This window comes from Prunus persica, chromosome G5 (assembly GCF_000346465.2).
Source record: "Prunus persica cultivar Lovell chromosome G5, Prunus_persica_NCBIv2, whole genome shotgun sequence".
Taxonomy (NCBI): Eukaryota; Viridiplantae; Streptophyta; class Magnoliopsida; order Rosales; family Rosaceae; genus Prunus; species Prunus persica.
In genome coordinates, this window is record NC_034013.1 from 14,668,993 (window position 1) to 14,690,749 (window position 21,757).

At 37.4% G+C, this 21,757-nt stretch overlaps 4 protein-coding genes across 6 annotated transcripts; 2 read left to right on the top strand and 2 right to left on the bottom strand.

Annotated features, from left to right (window-relative positions):
* Positions 68-5,197, bottom strand: LOC18777237. Of its 3 annotated transcripts, none has more exons than XM_020563591.1 (9): positions 5,061-5,197; positions 1,952-2,393; positions 1,748-1,781; positions 1,395-1,625; positions 1,221-1,310; positions 978-1,043; positions 783-874; positions 648-695; positions 68-517 (listed from the first exon to the last, which is right to left on the bottom strand). In XM_020563591.1, the coding sequence occupies exons 1-9, from the start codon at positions 5,077-5,079 to the stop codon at positions 400-402; spliced, it is 1,140 nt and encodes a 379-aa protein (XP_020419180.1). In that variant the 5' UTR covers positions 5,080-5,197; the 3' UTR covers positions 68-399. The 3 variants fall into 3 exon arrangements, with proteins under 3 accessions (XP_020419180.1, XP_007209321.2, XP_020419181.1); XM_007209259.2 differs by having other exon boundaries at positions 1,952-2,306; positions 5,061-5,196; XM_020563592.1 differs by lacking the exon at positions 5,061-5,197 and adding an exon at positions 2,994-3,169 and having other exon boundaries at positions 1,952-2,306.
* Positions 7,520-10,870, bottom strand: LOC18776187. Its single transcript, XM_007209355.2, has 6 exons — positions 10,293-10,870; positions 10,068-10,181; positions 9,843-9,923; positions 9,385-9,557; positions 9,160-9,256; positions 7,520-8,040 (listed from the first exon to the last, which is right to left on the bottom strand). Exons 1-6 carry the CDS (start codon positions 10,605-10,607, stop codon positions 7,927-7,929), a joined length of 894 nt encoding a protein of 297 aa, XP_007209417.1. The 5' UTR covers positions 10,608-10,870; the 3' UTR covers positions 7,520-7,926.
* Positions 15,301-18,591, top strand: LOC18776278 (triose phosphate/phosphate translocator, non-green plastid, chloroplastic). Its single transcript, XM_007209124.2, has 9 exons — positions 15,301-15,911; positions 16,293-16,415; positions 16,498-16,650; positions 16,939-17,024; positions 17,168-17,252; positions 17,470-17,589; positions 17,673-17,741; positions 18,004-18,133; positions 18,267-18,591. Exons 1-9 carry the CDS (start codon positions 15,513-15,515, stop codon positions 18,341-18,343), a joined length of 1,242 nt encoding a protein of 413 aa, XP_007209186.1. The 5' UTR covers positions 15,301-15,512; the 3' UTR covers positions 18,344-18,591.
* On the top strand, positions 19,864-20,904 carry LOC18776059. The gene has a single exon (XM_020564776.1). The coding sequence runs from the start codon at positions 19,864-19,866 to the stop codon at positions 20,902-20,904; it is 1,041 nt and encodes a 346-aa protein (XP_020420365.1).

Below are 21,757 nucleotides of genomic sequence, written 5' to 3' on the forward strand. Positions count from 1 at the left end.
CCAATAAAAGATTGTTGGTGGTATCAACTTAGTGGGAAATTAATAAAAAGTAGATATAAACAGTCTATATTGAATAATAGAATAATTTTAGATTAGGAATGAGAATATCTGTAATGAACTTTTTTCTGATGTCTGTGTATATGCAGTTGCAAGTTGCAACTTTATAAGTATGCCACTGTTAGGGAAATGCTTGAGCATCCAAAACTTAATTTCCAAACTACATTTTCCTTTAAATCTGTTGAAGGCATGGATCCCCATAATTCTAAAATCTGATCTCTGTCCTTCTGCGTGCTCTCCTTCTACAAAGAATTATAGCAGTAAGCTTTTTTCTTTCTTTCTGGATCCTGTACTCTATAGGGTGTCCGGCTTCAGCTACGTACTCTTGCATCGCAGCCCGAGTTATCTCCCACATTGATAAGATTCAGGGAACCGTGTTGAATACAGTTGATGTTTCATCTTCATTATCAGAGCAAAAATGCTGTAGCATGGGATATGCAGCAGACCCACCGACAAGTACCTTCAAATAGGGTTTGCAGTAAGAAGCAGCATATGTTAAGCAACCAACTGTCTAATTAAATACATAAACTACCATATTTAGTTACAAGTTAATGGAAATTAGAAAATAATCAAGAGCTTAGGATGCATACCATAGTGGAACATATGGAGATGACAAGTCAAGAAATGGATAGGGCCACCTGTTTTCGAAACACAAAAATCATCACTACAAGAATATGGCCATTATGGTTTTTGTAATATGGGAAATCAAAGAAATGATGATTTACCAAAGTTTGAAAAAAGCATGAACGAGCCACTGGAAAACTACATAGGTGACTGTCCACAGGAAGAAATATCCAATTCGGAACCAGGGAAACGGCTGAAAATCGAAAAATTTATCAATGTTAGTCGTATATGTATTCATGAGAAGAATTGGAAACCCAAAAGTGATTTGAATTTTGAACTTGCAAACTGCAACTTACCAAGCTGTTCAAAGCGGTTTCGCCAAGCAAGAAAACAGCATTGATTGTGTGCATGTTTATAATCAGCTGTCATGAAACGGATGAAACCTGTTATTTTCTATCATAATCATAGATTACATAAACTAATCCTGAGGTTATGGAATGATACGAAATCCAAAATAGACAGAAAAGATGAACAAAGTATTATGTGGCTAGACATGTTCTTAAAAGTCACCCAAGGTCAAGGCTGTATATGATACTCACAAAATTCAAGTTGTAATCTTTGATGGTAAGAAATGGAACGATTATGAACCAAAAGACGCAGTCTGTGAGGACGACAGCACCCGCATTCATCTGTTTACAAGCAAAAGCATGTTCAATAAGCTAATTAAGCATTAATATGACCAACTTATGAGTTGAAGTTATAAAACATTATACCTGGAAAATTATTTGGAAGACATAACCCCAAAAGCCAGCAGGTTGGCGAGCTTGAGGTTGTTCTACATGGGAGCCTGAGGCTTTGTCTGTGGCAGAGGTACCGGAATTAACTCCAAGCGGAGGAGACACAAAAGTGCCTTGCTCTGTATCCACCTCAAAACTCTCAACCTTATCGCCGGCAGTTTTCTTATGGTATTGGTAACATCCCCGCATGGAGAGCAATGATCCAAGCTAGACATGGAGCAATTGAAAAAGAAATAAACAAGAAGGAAAAAGAAAATTCAAGCAGAGAAAGAGGAAGAATGATTTAGTCAATAGAGAAGGTTAAGCTCTTTGAAGCTGTAACAACTTACCCCAAAGTAAATAGTAATCAATGTAAATGTCCACCTGTCCAAAACCAAAAACATCACCAATTAGAAGCCAAGTAAAGGATTTGGTGCTGTATCTTCATATTAATTGTAATTAAGAACAAGTTTCACCATTATCAAGCATTGTAATTAACTTCATTTGCATTACCATGCAAAATCAGAGATTGGTTTCAAGAAATGACAGCTTACTGTGTGTAGAAGAGAAAAATGCCACCTCCATCCACAAAAGCTGTGATGATAAGCAGAACCAAAAGCACAAAGAAAGCAAATATTCTAAAAGCCAGAAGCCAGGCTGGGTGAATGCCTTTGAGGCACGGTCTCCAAGTTTCATCCTCATACAAAGTTCCTGCAGATATTTCTTGCTGGGTTTCTCTGCTGCGACGCTTCGAACTACCTGGCCCTTCAAATTTGCATACGAGAATAACTGAAAGAGTCATTGAAGTCAGAACCCATATGGTACAAAGCATGACCCTCCAGTTGAACCAGTAACTTGAGGTTGTCGTATCTGCAGTCATGATTGGTTGCCAAGAACCTTTTGGAACTCCTGTTAAAAAACTCATGATGTTACTTTTACTCCCCTGTTTGTTTTCACTCACAATGAATTGGGATGCCTGGAAATTTGTTCTGAAATCTTCAAACAATAAAAAAACAAATGGGAAATTTGAGGAAAAAAGGCAACTATAATCCCAATGAAATAATTTTTAGTGTGGTAAGTGATTAATGCTAAGAACCCAAAAGGCAGAATATGTTTTCAAAATCAGAGCTTGAAAAAAAAAACTCAACTTTGACGCGCTTATTGCAGAAAAAAACAATCTTAGAATAAAGTAGAGGAATAAATATGATGAAAAAGTAAAGCTGAAATGCTCAAAGCAACAACCAAATGACAAACAAATTTATGAAAACCCAGATCCAGAAAGGCAGAACAGAGAGCCAAGATAAGATAGTACTGATGCAAAGAAACCACATTTAAGGGAAATGGGAAGTTCTAGACTTATAGTTATGCAGAAGAACTGGTTTTGGGTTCACATGGAAACTCAAAAAAACAAAAAAAACAAAACCCCTGTCCTATATGAACACATTAATGCTTGAGACTCAGCAGGGATTCCAAACTTTAGGTGGGTTTTTGCACAGAAAGCTACAAAACCGACATTTCTATTACAATTATTATTATAAAACAAAATGAGATAAAAGAAGTAGCTGAATTCTAAGCAAAGGAAAGGTTGATACTTACAAGGGAAAGCAAAGAAAACGTGGTGGTGTGTTAGAGGAAGAGATGCGTTGCTTCTTTGCTATGGAGAGAAAACTAAACGACAGACTCTCAGACAGAGAGAGAGAGAGAGACAGATAGAGAGAGAGAGAGGAGAAAAGGATGGTATGCTTTGAGCATAAGGCATAAGCTTCACTTTCCCTTTCTTATATATTATTATTATCCCAACAAAATCTTGTAAACAGAGACCAAACTCCTTTGTAGTTCCATGCAAATATAAAATTACAGGGAAATGTGTGCTTTCACCCCCTTTCCTGGACAACCAAACTTTTATTATGTCTTTTTTAAGTTACCAATATTAAAACCAGACCAACCAGAGAACAATTGTCTTTGCATGTTTTTTATTGGAATTAATGCTTGAAGGTGCCTTTTGAGTCATTTAACTTCCCCAAAAAAGGAAAAAAAGCAATTGGGGTGTGGGTGGAAATCAATTAAGTTACCATGACCTGCAACAAGACCTAAGTTTGACCAATGATTTTGGACCCAGGAAGTCATGATGATTTCAATCAAAACAGATATCATGAAAATATTGGGAGTAGGAGAATTGGGACCCATTTATTTAAGGAGCTAACTTTGCATGGTTGATTGGAAACGTCATGGGGTCTTTAATATGCAAAGGACAATGATCATGTTAGCTTTCAGTTAAGGCATGAGATTGTTGCTGCTCATAGAACTTGCCTGTTAGACCAGAAATTCACTATGATCTTATTAGTTTTTTTTTTTTTCATGTTCTTCTGGCCTGGAAATTAATGAAATTTAATTAATAAATAAATAATGGAAAAAGAAAAAAGAAAAAGAAAAACATTTTGTAAGCCACTGGGTGATGGGTTCCTCTGTTTTACAAAAGTAGAACCAAAATTCACCGCCCCTAGTGGCTTTATAGCTTTCATCATCAATAAAGAGAAAAAGAAAAAGACACCAACGAAAGAAAAGAGTGAGAAAATTAAAAATAAAAATAAGGGGGAAAAAAATTAACAGTGCAGATTAAAAATAATATTCCATTCAAAACGAGCAAAAGCTGCAGACCTCTTTCTTTTTACTGTTTTGCTTTTGAAGATAACGTGTTGCACAATCAGATGTAGAAGAAGACACGTTCAAACAACAGGTGTCAAAATAGCTTGTTTTGTTAAGGCGGTGACAAGTGTGGTCGCCAAGCAAGCGCAAATGTAGGCAGACGCTACAGATTACTTGGAGAACGCGCAACAAAATTAGTGACTCTCATCTTTCTGTACGTAATGAAAAGATCAGTGACTTTTAAGAGCCCGCAAAAGGGGTTAGGGGATAGGATGTGGATATGTTGGTGTATTATTGAACCTTTTCAAGAAGACATCTAATACTAGTTTTAGTGATTAGTGTTATAATTAAGTGCTTAAAAAATTAAACTAATTGTAGACCCGACGCCTCACGACCAACACGGGCGAATTGGTTATGGTAATTGTGAACAACACTAATTAGTTTTTGAAAGATCACTAATTAGGTTGTGGAGCTAGAAATTGAAGAACAAAATTTATAATTAGGCCAAGGGAAGTGTAACTAGGGGCAAACAAAACTATTCTCCATACGTCATGGATAGATTTGTACGGAAGATTCCTCCTCCCCTTCAGTTAGTTGCAGTACCAAAAGCATGAATATATTAGCAGAAAAAATAAGGAATTGAGGTTAGTTGGTAGACAATAGGCTTTTGGCAATTCATAGCACATATATACTCTTATATTAAACTTAAAAAATAGATATTAAAAATTTATGGAAAAAAAACCAACCTAGTTTTTTTTTTCTTTCCTTATAGTGAATATTAATTCCAACCACAGAATAAAAATTATGGTAAATAACACAAATTAGAGACCCTAGTGGGGTATAGCTCAATTGGTTCAAAACCCCTAAGCATCCATGAACGTTTGTGTGTAAACAAAACAGAACACAAATTAAAGACATAATTCTTACATATAAATGTATGTACGTATATGTATATGTGTATTTTGAGAGAGAGAGAGAGAGAGAGAGAGAGAGAGAGAGAGAGAGAGAGAAACACACCTATAATGGAAGTTTTCATATCGAGTGGGCAGAGACAATGAAGGAGAGCCCAAAATTGAGTTTGCAGCAGCTGATGAGTTATTTGCTTAAAATGAGTGACTAAAATGACAGAGAGACTCCCATTTCCTGAAGGCTCATATATAAAGTGGAGAGAAATAATTATATATATATATATATACACACGGAAGCTAGAGAGAGAGAGAGAGGGATGGAAGACTTGACATGTATATGTTTCCCTAGCTAGCTAGTCTATTAAAATGGTTAGGCTTTGGCTGTAGACATGCAATATACATGATCATGAAATAAGTGCGGAAGTTAATAATAATTGAATATATATAAGTTTTCTTTTATATACAAATAAATAAATAAATAAATTGGGACTTCCAGGCACTTGACTAGTGTCACTTCTGGGAAACTTCGGTCTTACACTCAAAATAATATTTGGTTAAATAAATAAAATAATAATAATAAAAAAGTAGCCTCCTGGCTAGCAATGTTAAAAAAAAAGGTGCACCCAAATGGCACAGCCTACACGGCAAAATATTAACAAGCTCCATAAACCTTGTGCAAGTTACATGTCTATATGTAGGCTCGTCTGACTATTGGTTAATATTGTCCAATCCATTTTCACCTGCCATAATTTTGAATGGTAATCTCCACCGTTTGCTTCAAAAGGGCACATGAGCTTTTCCAAAGCCAGTAAATTGCAAGGTTACTTTTTTGGGGCCTCAAAGGTCATGGATCACTATGAACTACAGCTGTAATTTCCTAAAGAAATTTATCTACCTTCAGCTAGAAGATTTGTTTATAGCAAGAACGTTACATAAAGCTCGAGGGGGGAGTCGAGTAAATCGATCTTTGCTTATATATGACACCATAGAAAGAAGGGAAGTGTGTTGTTCATTTGATAGGGGTGAGCTTTCAACACAACACCGTCCAATACAAAAATTAACAGATTAGGGTTAACTACACGTACCCGAGGGGCCGAGACCAATACAAAATATTACATTTTAATGATTATCTGAATTGATATTGCACAAAGAAAGAAAGAAAAAAAGAATCAGATTTTCTTTTCGTTGTTATCTTTTTCGATTCGTCATCCTACATTTCATCGAACATACTCGGTATCTTCGAAAGATAATAGGATATATGCCCAAAAGTAGGACGTATCAATCAAGTCTGCATGTGGAATGTGAGCATGCGATACAAACAGAACTAGGTAGCATCTCAAGATTCTATCTAATCATTTAAATGCACTGTTGGAAGAAATTTGAAAAACTTTCAATTGAAATATAACATTTTTCATTGTTCGGGCTATGGTTAAGCATCATTCCTTAGGATATATATGACATATAATCTGCAATTGAAAAGACTATGATAATTGCATAAGCCACATCAAGACAACTTTGCATGGCTGATTGGAAACATTATGGGGTCTCTCTATCATGTAAAGAGCATGATCATGTTAGCTTTCAGTTAAAGCATGAGACTGTTGCTGCTCATAGATAAAGACCCACCTTGAATTGTGACATTTTCATTCACCATGATATTATTAGTTTAGGGCTCGTTTGATAACCATTTTTGTTTTTATTTTCATTTTGTGTGCTAGGATATAGAGGAAAATGAGAGAAAAAATGGAAGTGATGATGAGATTGAGGAGGGTGAGAGGGGAAGATGGAAGGGAGGAGTAACAAAAATGAAAACAATTTCAAATAGATTTCAGTTTTTAAATTTTGTGAATATCCCAACCAAAGAAGAACAACAATTGTGCTAAATGACAACACAAAAGGACATTTCTTAGATGCATAATTCCTACATAGATATGTTCATGGTCCCAAATATATGTATATATGTGTGTGTTTAGAGAGAGAGAGAGAGAGAGTGGCCACACACAATTAACAATGGTACGGCCTGCATGCACTGCAAACTATTAACAAGGTCCATATCCTATTATGATCTTGGCACTGCATGTGTTTCTAAGCTTTATTTTTTTTACTTTAGGCTTACTAATTAAAAAATATATTATCTCTTGATCTTAGCTTTATTTTGTATTATGTATCTTAGGCATGTGATAGAAAGTTATGCTGCCTTCAGCTATAAGAGTTGTTTATAACAAGAATGTTACATAGAGCTCTCGAGGGGGAAGTCCAGCAAATCTTTGCTCTTATGACACCAGAGAAAAAAAGGGAAGCGTGTTCACTTTGAGAGGGGTGAAATTTCAACACAACATCATAATAGGATACAAATCAAACACACAAATTGACGGATTAGAGTTAACTAGCCTTAGCATGTACCCAAGGGGGCCGATACCAATACGAAATACGAATAATCTACACTTTCACATGACTCTCTAAATTGATATTGCACAAAGAATATATCTGATTCTGTTTTCATTGTTACATTCCCCGATTTGTCATCGTACATTTCCGATTTGTCATCGTACATTTCATTATTGAACATACTCGGTACATTCGAATATTTATTGAGGCTTGTTAACTTATCATAGAGTTCACATCAGGCAACCACGATGGAAGCAATATGAATGACCATCATATAGGACTTGAATAGCTAGAGAGTAAGCAAGCTTGGATTTCAAAACACTTGATCCAGGCAACCTCTAGGCTATTGAGAATTTTGCACCACCATATTCTCTTACAAAACTGTCACAAAAACCTATACTTTCATATTTACAAATTAATCATTCTCGTAAACTTGCTACATAAAAATGTATTCATTTGTATACCTATTCCCCCAAGAATAGAAATGATTTTTGCACTTAAAACTTAAAAACTGTTGAATATAACGTACAATAATTATAAAATTCCAATGCCTCTCGAAATCGACTTCACAACTCACTTGTCAAAATTCAAAAGGTGTCAATGTCATCTCCCAATACTGAGAGGGAAAATGGGGCAATAGCCACGTTAAATGATTGTGAACTTACCCTACTATTGATGTGTTTCATCTCAAAGTCACCTTCCTGCATTGTACGCAAACAATAAGTATATCAATTTTTTAAGGTTGCAGTTGGATTTACCGATTTAAAATGAAGGATATTGATGTGCGGCTAATCAATTCAAGTTTGTTTACATCAAAAGTTCAAAGCACAAAAATGGAGAAGAAAACTCTATTTCTAAATGATTCATAGAGTAGATTTTAAATAACACCTTTTGCATGAGTATTTGAAAATATTCATATTCAAACAATCAAATTTACATTATTTACTCGTGAATCGTAAGCATACAAAATTAACACTTCTAGAGTCTCGTTAAACAATTCATACTAAGAAATCAAATCCAACTATCTTTTTCTAAATCCACAAATCCGAGCGCAACACGAGTATTTTAGTTCAAAGAAGAAGAAATTCAAATTATTTGGAAACTATCAATGATGATCAAATGAAATTTGAAAATTTATTTTAAAACAATGGAAGGACGTGAACATAGGTTTTAACAGAAGGATATTTTCCTCCTAGCTATATTCATTGCTCATTAGATCTGAAGGTGATATATTAATCTCCATAACCACTAAATTTAGGCAAAGAACTTTCAGTATAACAGAAGAACAGGGGACAGCCTCACAAAACGCCATCATTGGAGTCTGCTTATATGTGCAACATGCCAAGTTACTCTTGATGGGTTTATACCTATAGGTGACTCAATTTGCATGGACTGCAACAAATCCATACTCCACGGCACATAAGCCCTTAAGTAGGGAATATCAGTCAAGCCTATATTTGGAATGCGATGAAGCAATACAAACAGAACCAGGTAGCATCTCAAGATTCTATCTAATCATTTATATGCATTGTTGGAAGCAACTCAATTGAAATTTAACATCTTTCATTAGTTAACTTCTCATAGTTCAGGCTATAGAGCTTTATTTGAAATATTTATCCAATATTAAGCATCATTCGTTAGGATATGACATATAATCTGCAATTGAAAAGACTATCATAATTGCACAAACCAAATTCGAGAAACTTTGGCCTTCTTTTCCTTTCCTTTTCTGATTGTCTCAATTTACAAGACCAATATAATATACTTTTTAAATAAGTTTTCATGGAAGAACAAAAGAAAAAAGAAGGGCCCCATCTTACCATTCTTCCGGTGGGAGTGCTTAATGGGCAGGCAGATGAGTATTCAAAACTAGCTTGAGGAAGAATAACGGGCTGTTCACCGATAACACCAATCCCCCTACGATGAGCGAAAAAAACAGACACAAAATATTTGGTTAAAAAGAAGAAGCAAATAAGAGAGTAGCAAATCAAAAATAAGATATCCAGAAGAGATAACACATAGCATGGAAAAGAAAACTAACTCACCATACATTCTCGGATTTTCCGTTGGCATCAGTGATAATCCAATGTCTTCTAAGCAGTTGAACAGGGCGATCTGAGTTATTGCTAATTCGTATTCTATATGCAAAGAAGTGTTGCCCCTTTGAAGGCTGACTTCGTCCCTCTATGTACACACTTCTAACTTGAACCCGAATGCCCTGAAGAAACAAAGATTTTATTTCAAATTCAGCAACCTTTCTATTGAACTTCTTTTCTTTTGGTCAAATTACTCTGGAAGTGTTTTATTTCCCACTTGAATTCTCATTGGCAATCATGATATTAAAAATTGCACCAAAGTATAACATAACTGGACCGATATCTAAGATAAAACCAAAGCAGCATGAACCTAACACAAATAAAATTTAAATATGTAATGAAGTTAGCCAATAAAATACCAAACAACTACTGTTTCGATTGGTATTTAGAAAAGTAGAACATTTTACCAAGGTGGTTGCATCACTTGAACATTTCAAGAAAGAGTAAGGGGCAATTTCCTTTAGCTCATCTCGATACTTAGCTGCATCCTGAGCACATCAGAATAAATAAATCCTTCAAATGAATTTGGTATCGTATTTTTTTAGCTCAATGCTAAGCAATAAACACCCACCAAATGAAATCAATATCCTTTCTTTGAAACAAAAGAAGAAAAAAAAACTGGAGTTAATTACCTCAAATCTCTCTTCAGCGATTGCCTCCTTTATCTTCCTTCGGAGCCACAAAATCGGCTCTTCTTCTTCTAACAACTTCAACGAGTCACGTATCCTTGCAGCCTCTTCATAATCCTATAATTCAATACAGAGCTCAAAACCGTAAATCCTCTGTTTGGTTTCCAAGAAAAAACAAAGAGAAAACAGAAGAAAATTCCAAAATGCTGGCTTTGCCAAAGTAGTCACCTCGGTATTTGCAGCAACCTCCATTTGCTGCTTCATCAAAGCCCAGCTTTGACTCCGAGAAAGAAACGAACTCGATTTCTGACCCGCACCCGAACTCGGGCTCGAACTCGAACTCGGACTTCCGCTCCGGCTATTCCCATTCCTCTCCGGAACACACGCCACGACCCGACCCGATTTCCCGAAATCTCTAAACCCCGGCCCGACTCTCAAGTTCCGGAGCTCCGAATTCGCAGAACTGAAGCTCCCTCGGCCCGGCAAACACGTCCTCGTCCCCGAGCAGTAATCAGTGCAGACTTTGAGGCTGATGGAATGCATTATCTTCTTATTTCTCCAATTCTCCCACAATTTTATCTTATTTTCCCTCACTTTCCTTCTGGCCTGGAAACTTCAAAAGATTTACTCGGGAAAATTTTTATAATGAGCGATTTGGATTGGAGGGTTCCAATTTGGAGCGAAACATGAGGAAATTGGAGCGGTGGTTTGTGTCCGGAAAGTACATTCACTGCTCGCTCGTGTTTTGCGGGATATGCTTAATATCCTATTTCCTATATTAGCTAATTCATTTTATCCATAATTCTATTTTTGGACTGTAAACTACTAAACTAGCCCTACTAAAAAATGCTCATGGCTAACAGCTTGGACAGCGTGTAGGGGCAATGTGGGGAATGTGAACACAGTGGATATTTTTAGTTTTGCCACTTGTGACTTGTGAGGTGTGAGGTGTGATTATGTCTGAGCCTCAAATTGAGGGAGCTTGGATTTTTTTATATAATTATGGAAGAAAAGGTTACACGTGTCTCGTTCTTTATTTTTGTATATTTTTGTTTGGTAATATTTTCACGCTACTCTTGGCAGAGGGAGAAAATATGAAAATGGCTACATGAATTTTGAGTTCACTCTCTATCCTGGAGGTCATGAATAGTAAAAGTCATGTAAAATGGATCAATTACTTCCCCCCTCTTAATTGATTTTGTTTTCGTGTATTGAATTATAAATTGTAATGTGGAATTCACATATTTTTTAATTTTGTATGTGCTACAATGAGGGGTTTCAACAAAAATATTGATCAACACTCTCCTCAAACACGTATGAGAAGACCTAAAGGTGGGCATCAAGATCAAAAAACTGGAACACTGAACCGCATCAAATGAAAAAAAGGGGAAAAAAATCGTGTTGACTAAAAAGTCAACAAATTATCATCGAATTGGACTGGTTCAAACCGATTTCGATACCAGTTTCACACCTTACAAAATCAGACCGAACAGGACCAGGTGTGTATTTTTATGTTTATTTTTTAAATATTTAAGTATAATATTTATAATCTCATAACTAATATTTCCCCATGCCCAACTTCAAAGCACCTCTCTTTTATACGCCCAATCATCTATTTTTGCATTAAATTGAGTCATTTGTGATTTTATTAAATTATTATTGATATCGATAATATCCCGATATTTCCATATAAATTTTCGTGTTTTTGGACTATTGATATTTTCAATACCATTGATATTTTAGACCTTGAATACAACATAAAAGGGGAACACATTATTTTTAATTTAACTGTTGAATAGTGTAGGGGCTTTTTTCTTCCGGCAGCTATAAATGGGCTAGGATGCCGTAAAGAGCAGATGGATGAAATTATCCCCTTTGTCTGAGTTCAAAGATCAAGCTCCAAGAATGCTTCGAAAGGACAGTAGGGCCTTAGGAAACACATTGATTACCTTCACCAACAAAAATAACAGCAGCTTACAGATAGATTTTTTAGCTTGGCATGAGAGGCTTGTGGCATGGAAGCAAGATTGACATGAGTTTAGCACCGAAGAGAAAGTTATGCGATCTTGGGGGAAAAATGGGGTGTTAAGGTGAGAAAGGAAAGGTTTGCAAGAAGGTTTGGCTGAGAAAAAAGGGAGAGAAATGAATAAATGACTTGAGTGTTTTTCTGGCAGCTTGACAGAGACTCTGTCAAGTGTTAGAGCAATCTGCCAGAATAAGGAAAATGGGGAGAATGGTGAATTGAGCACGAAATTGCTGAGTTTTGCAGGTAAGAGAGGAAGCTTGCTCTCTGGATGTGGGTTTTTTCAGCTAGTGATGAAGTAGTGGGTGTGCTGGGTAGTTTCCGGCAGCTCGACGAAAACTCTGTCAAACTTTGGAAAAGTTTACCAAAAGGGAAAATTGGGAAAGATTGAAGGATATGGCTCGAAATTGCAGAGGCTTCAGAGGTGAGAGATAAAGCTTGCTCTATGGATGTGTCTTGTGTGTTGGGTAGGAGGTGGCCCTTTTTATAGCTGCTGGAAGCTATTATTTTCCAAGAAACCCTAATGGTTTCTATCCAATTTGGCCAAGTTTTTTCCTTCATTTCTCCTCATTTTCTTTGACTTATCTCACTTTGGCAAAATCCTCTCTGCCCAATCTCACAAAATTAGGGATTTTAGGAGCTCAATGCTCTTCCCACAGCTGCCTCAGTGGAGAACTTCCATTCCCAACCATCTCCTTCCTTCCTCCATGGCCAGGTCTGATGAGGGAAAGAATTGGGTATGTATGCTGGTTCAAATGGTGATTTGCTCAAGTATCCCTTGGTTTTTCTGATGGCTTGCATTAAGATTCATCCCCCCATGTGCTGGAGCTTCCCAGCAGCTTACACACATGGATATTTTAGCTTTCATCGTGGCTTTTGTTTTCAGCTAGGTGCTGGACATTTGTAGATATTTTCTTGGGTTGCTTGGGCCTTATAGGACAATAAGTTGGTTTATCAAGTAAATGGCCTAACTTCATCAATTGTTGGGCTATTTTGGTTGAGTTTTTGGGCTACTTTGTTTGAAGTAATAGGCTATTTTTCTCTTTGTGCTCGCCAACATGTTTGGGCCTTAAGAAATGAGCTTGAGTTCCGAGGCTCCCAAGCAACCCCGGGACTTCCATTTCTCGGCCCATCAATGGGCCTCATGTCAATTTATTATCATCCATACCACAACTCACTCAAGCAAGCCCCGGGCATTTGAGTGGCTTGGGTCCACTTAGGCTCGTAGCGTGGTTGGGTGTGAAATAATGATTTCCTGCTTGGCATGACATGTCCCTTGGCATGCTTTAATTTCATCGTCCCTGAAGAGGGACATGACGTTCAATTTACATGGACTTGTAGAGCCAGTGCTTTTTATAGGCTCCTTTCAATTTTTTTTAGCATGACGAATTGCATATTTATTTGGTATTGCACGTGGATCATGACTCGTACGAACGTGAATAACAAACTTTTGCATGCTCCAAATTGGGTATTTTCTTAATAAGGCATTGTGTTGGCCCAAGATTTCATTTGGGCCGAACTGTGAATTTTTTTGGCCTCAACAAATAGTAAAGGGAGGTCATGAATAGTAAATGTCATGTAAAATGGATGAACTACTCCCCTTCTTACTTAATTTAACTCATTGTTTTTGTGTGTTCAAATATAAAAGGTTAATGACAGTTTAGTACTCTATGGTTACATTCTTAAGACATGACAGTCCCTATGTTCTCACTTTTTACATTTACATACCTGAGTCTTTTAAATTTGTTACAATGTGGTTTCACTGTCAGGGTTTCTGTTAGATCTACCATTTATTGACTACGTAGCATTTATGGGTCTCAAATTTTTTGTTTTATATTTTTATTATGTGATATTGAAAAGGGGAAATTAAATTTAGAACCTCGAGTGTATGTAGGAGTAGATGTTCTTAATCATTTGAGATATAACCTCCTTGCACTGATGAAGGTTATTTTAGATACAAATGAAATATCAAAATTGGGTTATTGTTAGCAACAATCAACCTCATAATTTAATTTGAACAAAGATACATGGATCCCAAACTGAATACTTAGGAAGGTTATTATAAAACTCAATTATAGCCAATTATTTAGAAAAATCCTTGTTCCGTCCTTAGTTGAGAGCTCGTTAAAACAATATTTTATCTCACTTTCAAGTTTATTTATAACCTTATCACCCAAATTATACATGTAAGACGTGAATTTGACACTCCCATCATATGAATGAAAACTATGAAAATGATAGTAAAATTGATATGGACCAATCCAAGATCATAGGAGGCACTCCAAGTCTCCAACCAGGAGGGTTGGTATGGCAAGTACTCTTTGGCAGTCGCATCATCACTCTCACTATCTCCACTCGCCAAAACCATGACTAACTGGCTAATTAGGTTTTGTTTTTTGTTTTTCATAATAAAATTAGATATTTTTAATCACTTGCCGGTTGTTGTTGGTTGGTAATGACTTTCCCACACAAAAAGATGAAAAATCGAAATCCAATTTTCCCGGCCGCCTACCCCCCACCACCAAAACGTCAATTACTAGATCCCACCACACTCTGAATTATTATTATTTTGTTGGGCCACTCTTAATTCTTAAAGCAAGACAACCAACCAACACTACAATATAAAAAATCATTTTAAAAAAACTACACAAAAGGAAAGGAAAACACACAAAAATTTAAAATAAAATAAAAAATATATTTTTTGTCTTTTTTTTTTTGGGAGTCAAAGTTGCTGGAAAATTTTATTAGAAACAAATAGAAAGATTTACATAAGCTGCAAGAATATTAAAGAGCCATTCAGTTCTAACATAATTCTAAACATGAGAATCTTGTGTCTAGAAACAAAACGAACTACCGCGTGTGCAGCCCCGATAACAATGCTAGGATGCAAACACAAAAATCACTTGTGTAATTTACTTGGATGCTTTTGTAGTATGAATTTATAAAGCACAATTCAATGTATTACGATTAATTTATATTTTAATATAAAAGGGTAAATTCATCGGTTTAACGGCTATAAATGTGTTCGCATATAAGAAATTAAATTCCACAGAAATTGTAACCGATAAAAAAAAATCTCAAGAAATAAAGTACCTGCTCAGCCGCATAGGAATATCCTACATTTAGGAATTTCGGAAATTCAGATTCCGCTTTGTTTTTTTTTTTAAAAATTATTATATTTCTTGCGATTTCATTTCCATTTCCATTTCTTTGTTTTTTTTTTGCGACTCCGTTACAAATAGACACTGCTCTCCAGCTCTCTCTGTATAGACAAAGCCAACCAACCTCGATCCTCGACGGACTCTTCGAGGCCCTTCCGTACTCTCTCTCTCTCTCTCTCTCTCTCTCTCTCTCTCTCTCTCTCTCTCTCACTCTCTCACAGTCTCGGCCTCTCGATCTCAGATCTCAACTTCTGAGCATCGGAAATGCAGAGCGCAACCTTCACTCTCTCACCTTCTCTCCGGCTTCCGAAGCCTCGGAGACAATCGAGCGCAACTTTGAACCCTAGATTCGATCCTATACGTGCATCAGCCTCTTCGAAGCCTAACAATCTCACGCCTCATATGAATGGTACCCTATCTGCTTCTCTACCTCGCCGATCCTGGTCTCTCTCTTCATCTTCTTCTAATTTCAAGCTCAGGCCATGGACTTCCATGCCTTTAGTGGATTCCGATGCCGGAACGAGTCGTTTTGAGGTCAGGGCTACTGCAGAGAGCGCTGAGGAGAGCTCTGAGTCTAGCAGCATGTTTAAAACGCTTGAGCTTGGGGCGTTGTTTGGCCTCTGGTACCTATTCAACATCTACTTCAATATTTACAATAAACAGGTAGTGTTTGTTAATTCGATTCTGATTATTATTATTTTGCGGAAATGTGCGATTGTTGCGGATTTGTTGAATTTAGTGTAGTTTTGGATGAATGTTAATTGTTTTGCAATTCAAACGGTGACAATTTCTTGTTAGAATTGATTTGTTTTTGTTTTGACTCTGTTTTATTTGGTGGATTTTATTCATTATTGAATAAAAGGATATGTAATTTTAAAAACATAGTATTTTTTTTAAAGGTGATAAAAAGAGAATATGTAACAGTTAGGATGGAAATTTATGCCAATACTTTGGCCAAAGCAAGTTAAAATATAGTGAAAGCGTAGATTTTGTTTGGTAAATGCAATTTATGGAGCATGATTAGCGAAAACAACTTCTTCACAGGTCTTGAAGGTGTTCCCAAACCCAGTAACTGTCACTGGAATACAATTTGCTGTTGGGACTGTCCTTGTTCTGCTTATGTGGGGTTTGAATCTCTACAAAAAGCCAAAAGTTAGCGGTGCACAGGTAGATACTAGTTTGCTTAAGTCAAGTTTCTAATATATTGATATCCTTTAAGTGATTCTGATTTTGAGCAACTTGTCAACAGCTTGCAGCAATTCTGCCACTGGCGGTGGTGCACACTTTGGGGAACCTTTTTACTAATATGAGTCTTGGGAAAGTGGCTGTCTCATTCACTCATACCATCAAAGCTAGTGAACCATTTTTCTCAGTTATCCTTTCTGCCATGTTTCTCGGGGAGGTAAGGATTTCATAAATATTTTCACCACAGTATCTTTCTATATGCAGCACATCTTTTATAATTCTTCAATGTGTGTATGTTGTCAGCGGTCTTTTTTTGGGTGGAATGGTAAATTCTGTAGGAATGATTGCTTGCATTGCTAAATTCCAAAATTTGCACGAATAGAGATGACTAGGTATCCAAGTATAATCCACCATGGGAATCCAATTGTAGCATTTTATGGCTTCGATTTTCAATTCATTGTCAATTGGTTCATATAATTGATATTGTGCCTTAATGCTTATATAGATACCTACTCCTTGGGTGGTTGCTTCCTTGATACCAATCGTTGGTGGAGTGGGACTGGCATCAGTTACTGAGGCATCGTTTAATTGGTAAAAAACTACAACATATTCTAAATAATGCCAAAAACAGAAGAGAGAAAAAACCACAGCATCTAGATGTGACTGATGTATCAAGACATACGGATCCATTATTGTTTATCTGATAGAATTTTTTTTGTTTTGTTTGTGAAAAGGGCTGGATTTTGGAGTGCTATGGCTTCCAATTTGACAAACCAATCTCGTAATGTCCTTAGCAAAAAGGTCATGGTTAAGAAAGAGGTAATATACGTTTTCCATTTTGATGTTATGAATAATTTTTATGTTGGTTATTTTGTGGTGGTAGGAAGTTGGAAAATTCTGATTGGTAGAAAATGAGACGAATAGTTGGACATAATTATTTTTTTCATCTTGCATTCTTCTTTCATTTACGTGATTTTTTTGTTTTTGATTTGTCTTCGATTGGCAATTGGCTTAACCAGCAGTTTGTTTTGAGCAGGCGAATATGGACAACATTACACTCTTCTCAATAATAACAGTCATGTCCTTTTTCTTGTTAACCCCTGTGGCTATATTCATGGAAGGGGTGAAATTTACTCCAGCAGCCCTGCAATCTGCCGTGAGTATCTTTAAGAGCTAAAGGTTGCTGCAGATAATTGTTGATTATATCAAAACTAATTAATTTTTTATCTCCAATTACAGGGATTGAATGTGCAAGAAGTATACATTAGGTCTCTTATTGCTGCACTCTGCTTCCATGCGTATCAGCAGGTTAGACTTTTTTCTGTTTTGTGGTTCAACTATCGTTGTTAATTGTTTCAATTTTCTTGGGCTTCTCATGAAGTTTTTTAAAGATGCATTCAGTTCATTGTTGACATACTAAATTGAATTAAAAAAATGCAAAAAATGAATAGTTTAAACTGAATATGAAACTTTCCTTGGATCAATGTTTGATTTTCCCAATCACATGATGCTTCCTCTTACTTTCACCATCGTACTCATGAAAATTGCTGGCTATTGGTGAACCATGCAGGTTTCTTATATGATATTGCAGAGAGTGTCGCCTGTTACCCACTCCGTCGGAAATTGTGTGAAGCGAGTGGTGGTTATCGTGAGCTCTGTCCTCTTCTTCAAAACACCCGTCTCACCTATTAACTCTCTTGGTAAAGTTACTTTGTACTGCTCGATTTTCAAAAGATGTAGAAATTGATTTCTTATGCTGTATATTGACATAAGTTACAGCAAACATGTTATGATGGATTTATAATTTTGTTTCAATAAATGATGATGATGCAGGCACTGGAGTAGCGCTTGCTGGGGTTTTCCTGTATTCAAGGGTGAAGCGCATTAAAGCAAAGCCGAAGACTGCTTGAGTATTATGATGAGATTTTGCTCCCAAATTAATTGTAGGTCAGGCAGGGAACCTAAATAGTGTTTTGGATCTTACTATTTGCATTTTTGGTCTTTTCTTGTAATTTTTTCTTCAAATTTTCATGTGGACCACATAATGAGAACTATTCTCCGTTGTCTTCGGGTTTCAATTGTAATTGAATTTTTCCGGGGTTTCACGATTTGAATGTAGAACGTATTTTAAAGCATAAAAAAATTTGTTGACCAAAAAGTAAAAACATAAAAAAGTTTGCCAAGTGAATTTTGATAAGTTGCAGACGAAGGCAGAGGTAATTGATTGATACTTGTCTTTCCTTTTCCATTTTTTTGGGCAACAAAGGATTTTTGGCTTTTCACTAGTTCACTTGAGATATCATCTCCACCAAATCCAACTCTTTCTTTACTTCACTACTCTACATCACTGGACCCACATCCACGTCCGCCTGCATCTCCGTCAAAATCTTTCTCCTCATCAGCAACAACAGAAGCTTGGGGCCATTATTTTTCTCACCAAGAACAGGAGCACAAGGGATGTCGAATCAATGCTGCATAGGAAATGCAGAGCGCAACCTTCACCCTCTCACATTCTCTCCGGCTTCCGAAGCCTCTGAGACAATCGAACGCAACTTTGAATCCTAGATTCGATTCTATACACAATCTCACGCTTCTTACGAATGGTACCCTCTTTGCTTCCCTATCTCGTTGATTCTGGTCTCTCTCTTCATCTTCTTCTAATTTCAAGCTCAGGCCATGGACTTCCGTGCCTTTAGTGGATTCTGATGCTGGAACGAGTCGTTTTTAGGTCAAGGCTACTGCAGAGAGCGCTGAGGAGAGCTCTGAGTCTGGCAGCATGAATAAAACGCTTGAGCTCGGGCGTTGTTTGGCCTCTGGTGTTCGAAAAATCGGCCTAGGCGGGCGCCTAGGCGTTGAGTCCTTTTTTATTATTTTTTATTTTTTTCTCTTTCTTTCTTTCTTTTTGCTGACTTTAAATAAACGGGGCCTTGACAATTTAGGACAAATAGAAGCCTATGAATTCAAATAGGTCTACTTATTTAAACATTGCTCAATACGATCCAGTTTTATAAAACGGGCCTCCTAATGTTATAATTTAGCATCAAAACCAAGTAAATTTACAAAAACTACAACTGACTCAACACGGCTTCAACCTCTCTCTCTTCTTCTTCTTCTTCTTCCATGTCTTTTGCTTTTATTTCTCAGCCTACCATTTACTTTGGAATGCCTGCAGCTGATTGCATTTTCATCCTCTAAAATTCCATTTGCTTAGATATGTGATATCTTCCCTATATATATATAGAGAAATTAGTCCTACAAGACATAGGTAATGGCTGGCTTGCTTAATACTTTCCTTATTATTTCTATTCATTCCTATATTAACAAGGAGATTTCGTATTCCTAAATAAATTAATACACACACACAAGACAACACAAGAAGAACAAGAACAGCACAGAAGAAGCAAACAATTCCAAAACCCTAATCAAAACCATGTCGAAGCCAGAGGCAGAGACACACCCTGATCAGCTTGTCAACAACAACAACAACCCATGCCTTGATCTCTTTTACAACGTCGGGGAAGAAGACGTTCACGACCCGGCCCAGATGGAGGCCTCGTGTAATTATGTGAAGCAAGTGCTACCTCTGGCCTGGTCCCACAATCCCCTAACCGCCCTCAAGCTCGTCTGCAACCTACTGGATGGAAAGTTCAATCTCTCTGCCTTCTACACGGCTGCGTTTTGGCTCCACCACAACCACCCCAAGACACTATTGTGCAACCTGGCGTCTATTGTCCGGCCCTTCCGGGCTTTTTCCAACTCAATGAACATTGTGTACCACATCCTTCGAGAAGGCCAAGACATTTACAAGACTACTCGCCGTCGGGGCTACAACCGTTATCAATTGTTGCACAAGGCTGTTAAGCGGTACAAGCATGACCGCGATTATCAATTGTTGCACGACCAGGTTTCGGATATTTTGGCCGAGATGTTCAAGTCTGATATGGAGAAATTGAAATTCAAGGAGGCGGCGGAGGAGCAGAACAAAAACAACAAATTGAAGCAATTATCTGAATCTGATAATGACGACAGAATAACCATGGCCGCATGCGATATACATTCTGCCGTGTCAACATTCGCGGATTACAACCCCGACTACAGCATCACTTCGCTGCTTGAAAACATTGCCAGGAAGTTTTTCCCGCCAGAAGAATATCACAAATTAGAATTAGGTGGAGGTCATGGTAAAGGAAAACGGGCCAAGGCCAAAGATGCCGACAGAGTCATGGTCAAGCGGCTCAAGGATGAGGTTTTGCCCTCCTTGAAGAAGGCCTACTTTGCCCAGGATTATCCGCCAGACGAGGCCAGTGCTGTTGAGACCTATTTGGAGAAGGTGAAAGCCAGCTGCTGCTGCAGTGGCAGTGCTGGCAAGATTTCGTCCTCCTCGTCCTTGTTGGCGGATGCTCTGCTTCCGCATGAGATCACAGGCTACGTGCACCATTGGAATTTAGGCCGCGCTGCTGAGCTCCAGTGAAGTCAATGGTGGAGGACGTCTACTCAAAGCAGGGCAAGTTCAAAAACTGGTTGGCTGTATGTGATGTCCACCTCAAATTCATGGACGACGAGGTCTCCTTGGAGGTCTCCATTGCTTTGGGGCTCTTGCTGTCTGAACTGAGTGAAGAGCCATGGAAAGGAAAGGTGATCCAATTCAGCGATGAGCCTCAGCTACATTCCATACAAGGCGGCGACGATCTTAGGTACAAGTACGAGTTTGTGAGGAGGATGAACTGCGGTGTCGACCTTGATTTTGAGAAGCTGTTTGATTTGATTCTCCAAGTGGCTGTGAATGAGAACTTGAAGCCGGATCAGATGATCAAGAAGGTGTTGGTGTTGAGTCACCGGGACTTTGATAGTGCCAATGCGGCCGAAACTTCTTGGGAGAAAGGGTACGGGGATGTTGTGCCACACGTGGTGTTTTGGACTTTGTCATAGTACAACCCGGAGAAGCCGGTGGCGCCTCGTACACAACCGGGGTTGTCCATTCTCAATGGCTTCTCTAACAATCTGCTCAAGCTCTTCCTCGACAATGAAGGCGAAATTGGCCCCGACCAGCTCATGGAATTAGCCATATCCGATGAACGTTATCAAGCTTTCACTATAGTGGACTGAGATTTATTGTAATTGGCTTATTATTAATTATCTTTTCTTTTTAATTAGTGCTGCTCTTACCTTAATTATCTTGAGTTAGTTCGCCAAGATTGAAAGATTTGTTAATAAATCATTATTTTTGTAATGTTAAAACGTCTTTTTAATTGTTATCATTAGTTTTGTTACATATAACAATTAATAATTAGTAATTAGCCCGCAAAGCGCCTCACCATAACTTT